This window comes from Arvicanthis niloticus, chromosome 15, assembly GCF_011762505.2.
Source record: "Arvicanthis niloticus isolate mArvNil1 chromosome 15, mArvNil1.pat.X, whole genome shotgun sequence".
NCBI lineage: Eukaryota > Metazoa > Chordata > Mammalia > Rodentia > Muridae > Arvicanthis > Arvicanthis niloticus.
The window spans coordinates 9,770,779-9,776,778 of NC_047672.1; the positions used below are offsets into that span (position 1 = coordinate 9,770,779).

Below are 6,000 nucleotides of genomic sequence, written 5' to 3' on the forward strand. Positions count from 1 at the left end.
CCAGGGTTCCAGTCCCTTTAAACATCCCAACTTCATTTAACATCTGAAAAGAAATTTCAACAACAAATCCCTGGATTCACAATTCTGTACTTCAAGGAGCAAGATGGTCCCAAAGCTTTTCATTCTTCTTTCACTTTTTCATTAAAGAAGCACAAGAAGCATTGAAAAAACATGGTAACGGAGTGAAAGGGTCTTTTCTTCTGTTCCCACCTGCTTGAATCACATTCAGGCTATAAACTTAGATGCTTTTCTCTGAATCTGAGAAACTTTCAGTAATAGATACCCATAAAATAACCACAATGTTTGTCAAAATACAGTAAGTGCAGGAGATGTGTAAAGAGAGAAGGTCTTACTATGTAGTCCAGGCTGGCCTATAATGTCTCAGCAACCTCAATGCTAGGATTACAGGCACATGCCTGGCAAAAGCGAAACACCTGGATCTGTTTTGCATGGTAGGCAAACTCTTCCACTGAGCTATGATCCCCTACCTGTAACTAGAAAACATTGTATGCTGAAAGCAGAATAGCTCATTTAAATTATTCACACATCACACCACACCACACCACACCACACCACACCACACCACACCACACCACTTACACAGGCCCTGGTAAGGCTTCCCAAACACCCTGACCTATTTGTTGCCTCTAGTCAGATGGCTCCTCCTAAGAACTCCAGGTTCCTCTCCTGTTCAAAGCCACACACAGGCACTCCCATCACTAATCCTGCCACACTGCCTCCTCCTGAGACTCTGGCTCTATTTACTAAAGTAGCTTTCCCCAACAGCCCAGGCTAACCTGCTGGGTCTTCAAGCTGTCTCCAAGACTACTGCACACATCTGGAACCAGCTTCTAACTACATATCCAATCTTTCTTACTTGCTAGACCACAGGCACAAAAGGACAAGAGAGCTGTCTGCCTGTTCAACATTATTTGCCCTGTTCCTAACATAGTGCCTATCAACAAGCAGTTGACAAATTAAACTATCATCAGGGTTTGCAGCTGGTAAGAACATGTGTCCAGCAACACTAGGTAGGCCTGTGTTGTGCCATGAAAGATAAATTAATATATTCTCCAAAGACTCAAAGGGTGAACGGATATACTAAAGTTTTCCACTCAAATTTGACACCACATTTTTGTTTGCTTGTTTGTGACAGGGTTTCACTATGTAGTTCTGGCTGTTCTAGGACTCATTAAAGAGACTGGGCTTGGCTTCAGAACTCTAAAAGATTCGCCTGCTTCTGTCTCCTGAGCGCTGGGATTAAAGGTGTGCAACACCACGCTGTGTGTAAGACACCTAGAATTTCTTATTAAGCTTTTTATAAGCATAAATACAAAAGTAATAGGTTATGAGCTCTTTTTGGAGAAAAATTCAGAAGGAAAGAAATCCTGGACAAGGATATGTATTTTAAAGTAACTATATGTAAACTATAAGCAAAAACAACACCAAAAAAAAAAAAAAAAAAACCCAAAACAACAACAACAACAACAAAACAACCCAAGTTTTTAAAATACACCACACATTTGAGTCACAGAACTCAGGGTAATCACCTCAACCCTACTGGCTGGCTTTCCTAGCACTGGAAGTTACTAGGCACACCAGTAGGGGAAAAAATGCAATCATCAGTATCACTCAGCTGTGACTCCTACAAGCTACAATAATAACTGGCTTGCTAATATTCCCTCATTGGCACAACAGTGGCATGAACGTTATGGACATAACTAACCATCTTCTGACTGGATCTAAAGCCTGCTCAATGAAATGGATCCATTCCTGGTACTGTTAACAGGGCCAAGAGTCTGTGGTTACATAGGTGATCCGTCCAAAAGGAGAAGCCAGCACTGGCTGAGGAACTACTGGCATTTGATAGATGCTGGGAGAGGGAGTGTCAGTTGTCTTTAACGGTGAGATCCTTAGCAGGCAGTACTCTCAAGAGTATCTGTGCAACATTAGCTGGAGGAGATGGGGAAGGAGGAGCAGAAGGACTTCAAGTTGGGTGGAGAATGAGGGTGGAGAATGAGGGTGGCTATGAGCAGAGGGATGCACATGAGCAAAATAAGCTATGTGACATTCTCAAAGGACTAATAAAATATTATTTTAAAAGCAAAAGCTTCAGAGAAGAGAAGTAGTGTTTCTGTGTAAGCTCGCTCATCATTCACCCTCCAACAGCTCTTTGTGGGAGACCAACAAGCAGAGGAGAACAGAGGCAACAGGGACCCATGTGATCCTCCTAAGCTAGTGCCATTCTCTTCCAAAGTAAGGCTATGTCTAACAAAAGGCAATGCACCGACCTTCGATTCTAAGCATCGAATACTGTCAGTGGTGTGACAGCCTTCGGCCTTCACTGAACAGTAAGTGGCATGCAAGCCAAAGGAAAAGCAGCGAAGGTTCCAATGCCCATCTTTAGGGCTTCACCCAGAAGCCACTCAACAGTACTATCTGTTCTTACTTAGGGAAGAAAAGAGTAGACTCTTACCATCAAAACGATGACCACAAAACAAAGGTCCCAGAGGCAGCTAAAAACACTTTGGTGCAACAAAGGATACAGAAGATGGTGGGGAGAGAACATTTTACTGCCAAAACTTTCCATACAGAAAGTGGAGAGAAAGGAAGAAGGAGATTAAGGTGGGAGAGAAGAAAGTGATTTGTGTGTGTAGGGAATGGGGGTCAGTGGATGACAGCAAGGGGTAAAGTCGACTCCAGGGTTTACAATTAAGGTACCTACCTTCCTCTCAGCATTTAGGACAACATCAGGAAAATGGCCTGGCCAAGCCTCCTTTTAAACAAAATGCTAATCGGCTTCCAGCATTCAAAGGAACTACAGGCCAGCTTTGAGTTCTTCCTAGTTAACGTAATCGCTCTGCTGACATCACTGAAGATCCTTAACGTGAAGGCCAGGTCTTCTTAAGGAAAACCCTTCCCATCACATCCTCAGGTGGAGATTAAAGGGAAAGGAAATAACTGTGCTAACTACTACACTACCCGGAGAGAGACTCCAGGTACATGCTGACAGGTGTACTTCCGCCTGTGCTGTGCCCAAGTGACTTCCTCAAACTTACTGTGCCAGCCCTTCACAAGCCACATACATCTGTCCTTACTACAGAATTGCCCCATCAAAGGATGGGGCAACCCTAACTCTGTAGTCCCACTGACACGTTAAAGATTAACCCATTTTCCATAGTAAAAAGTTTAGCTTTAAAACGCACCCAGCATAGTTCAATATAGCATAGGATTTATCAAATACTGGCTGCTTGGATGAAAATAATGCTTATTGAGAATCATCTTCACAACTGAAGAATAGTTCTAACTTCTACATAGTTGGAAAGTGCTTCCAAGAACTAGAAAGAGGGCAGGGTGCTATTTTCAGCCACTGTGCGGAGCAAGACAAGGACACGGTTGCTAATATCTGCATTCATTTTATGACAAGAGTTCCGAAACAAAAGAAATGTTCCGAGAGAAAAAGCCGATCGCCAGCGTACACTTCAGGGCTTACGGCTGCGGAGCTAGAGTTCCATTAATCGGTCTGCAGGGGGATGACCCTGAAGGTGCCTAGGGAGAGTGTCTGCGTGGAGACTCTGGAATCCAGGGGTTGCTGGCACTCGGTACCCAGCAGCTGGGCTGCGGCCCAAGCGAAGCCGCCCTCCGCCCAATTCGCGAGATTGGGGTGGATCCCGCAGCGGACCCGGGCTGCCGGCTTCACCCGGTACCCCACTCCCGGTCCGGGCCGCGAGCCCGCCGAGGGCGCCGCCTGGCGCACCGCACACACGGAGGCCGGCACTCACCGCTCAGGTAGTTGGTCCACTTGTACAGCACGCCCTCCATGGCGCCCGCGGGCCCCTCACCGCCCCGGCCCGCCGCGGGGACGCCGGCCGGCCTCACATCCTGGGCCCGGGGGCGGGGTCACCGCGACAGCCTGGGAGCAACAGCTTTGGGTCCCGGGGCTGCGCCTGCGCCTGCGCCTGGCGCGGTCGGTGTGGACGCGGCAGAGCGGCCGCCAGAGAGAGGCGAGGGAGGCGCGGCCCCCGAGGCAGCGGTCGCGGGCGCCTTCCTGCGGCCACTGAGCCCACAGCGCCCGCCCCGGCGCGCTCGCGCATGCCCACTGCGCCGCGCGCACGCTCCCAAATCCACGCCGGGCTTTGGCCGCGGCGCAGAGGGGCTGGGCTGGCGGGCGGGGCTCGGATGCGCACGCGGGTGGCAGGTCACCGCTGGGGTCGAGGCTCCGGGGTTCCAGCTTTTAATTTCAAGCGTGTCAGTGGAGACTGATCGGGGCTGAGACCCGGAATCCTCGGATGAGGCTAGTCTGTAGCGCGTTTCCAGATGTATTTCAGTGCCAGGCGCAGTTTAAACCGCGGGCCTCTTGACTGGTAGCTTGCTTGGTCTTTGGACGGCCGTCGTTGACTTCACCTGGGCTTCTGTTAAAAATACCGTCTCGCCCAGGTTCCAGACCTTTTGGATCAAAAATCAGCACTTTCACAAGCTCCCCAAGGGGAATTTCTATGTACACGAGAGTATGAAAATGCACAGTTGTCAGGATTTTTATCCAAGAAAAGTGTCGATCACAGGTTAAATGGAAGATGAATGTTGAGAAAAAGCACAATACAACCCAAATGTTAGTGTTACAGACATATGCTCTGAAGAGTTAAAGTGTGGGCATTTTCCCCCTTGATGTAAGGTTGACAGCTGTAGTATATAACTTAATTGGTTATTTGCCTGAGCCGCACACCTTGCTTAATGCCCTGTTTTTGTTGCTTTGTTTGTGTTTTGTTGTTGTTTTAATCTAGAGTTCCTCTTTTGATGATTTCTAGTTTCTTCTCAGTCTGCTGCAATGGACTACAACTTAAATTAGGGCAACCATTTAAAACTAGGAACTTTAAGCTGTATAATTGTTAAACACGGCCATTTCTCTTCTTTCTTTCTTTCTTTCTTTCTTTTTTCTTTCCTTCTCCTTTTTAAAAGAAAGACATCCTTAGCCATTATTTACTCGCCACCAAGGTCACATAAGTGATGAATTATTAGCGGTCATTCCCTGATAGTGATGTTTGTAGAATGAAATCAGGTCAAGTCTTAAGGTGGAGCACACACTCTTTTCGGCTAAGTGAACTTAAGCAGGACACTAACTTCTAGCCTAATTTAAAAACAACAACAACAACAACAACAACACCTTCTCTCCCGGGCTAGTCTTCTGCAACTTGACACAGCTAGAGTAATTTGGAAAGAGGAGCTCTGAACCATAAGATTTGCCTGTAGGCAAGTCTCTAGTGCATTTTCTTAACTACTGATTGATGTGGAAGGGTCCAGCCCACTGAGAGTGGTAGGTGATCTAGGTGCTATAAGAAAGCAGGCTGAGCAAGCCAATAACCAGCACTCCTCTATGGCCTATCTATATCAGCTCTTGCTTCCTGATTGCTGCTTTGAGTTCCTGCCCTGATGACTTCCCTGGATAATGGACTATGATATAGAAGTGTAATAGGTAAAAAGCCTTTCCCTCCCAAGTTGCTATTGGTCCTGAAGTTTTAACCCAAGAATGGAAACCCTAAGACACTGTCTAAATGGGGGGAATAACCACGTTAAGTTAGTGAGGTTCTTGCACCAGAATGTGCTTTGTGAACCTTAAAGCATCCTATTAGGTCCTTAGAGTTTATGTTCTAAATAAGTAACCACAGTTCTGAGCGTTTGTGGCATCTTGGAGAAGGGTGCTTCCCAGTGTCTGGTCTTTCCAAAGTCACCTGGCCCCAGACTCCCCAACTCAGGTACTTCACAGATACAAAGCTCCCCCACCTCCACCCCACCCCTCCGAGGATGTTAGCCTGCATCCAGCTGCCTTCCCGAGGTGGGAAAATGTCCTAGTCCGCAGGCTCTAGGACTATTCCGAAGGGGCCCAACAGCACGCTGAACCACTACATTTTTGCAACGCCATTGGCTTGAGAGGCGCTTGAGGGACAGCACCGCCAGCCAGTGGAAGGACGCCCTTCCCAAGCAGCTGCCTTATGAGAGCCAATC

General features: G+C 47.5%; 1 protein-coding gene across 1 annotated transcript in view; it reads right to left on the bottom strand.

Annotated features, from left to right (window-relative positions):
• Positions 1-4,093, bottom strand: part of Plekha8 (pleckstrin homology domain containing A8) — a 47,858-nt gene extending 43,765 nt beyond the window's left edge. The window contains exon 1 of the mRNA XM_034519623.2: positions 3,783-4,093. Within this exon, the coding sequence (XP_034375514.1) occupies positions 3,783-3,822 (40 nt within the window). The 5' untranslated portion in view covers positions 3,823-4,093. The remainder of the gene's footprint in view (positions 1-3,782) is intronic.
• Between the last annotated feature and the right edge of the window lie 1,907 nt (positions 4,094-6,000).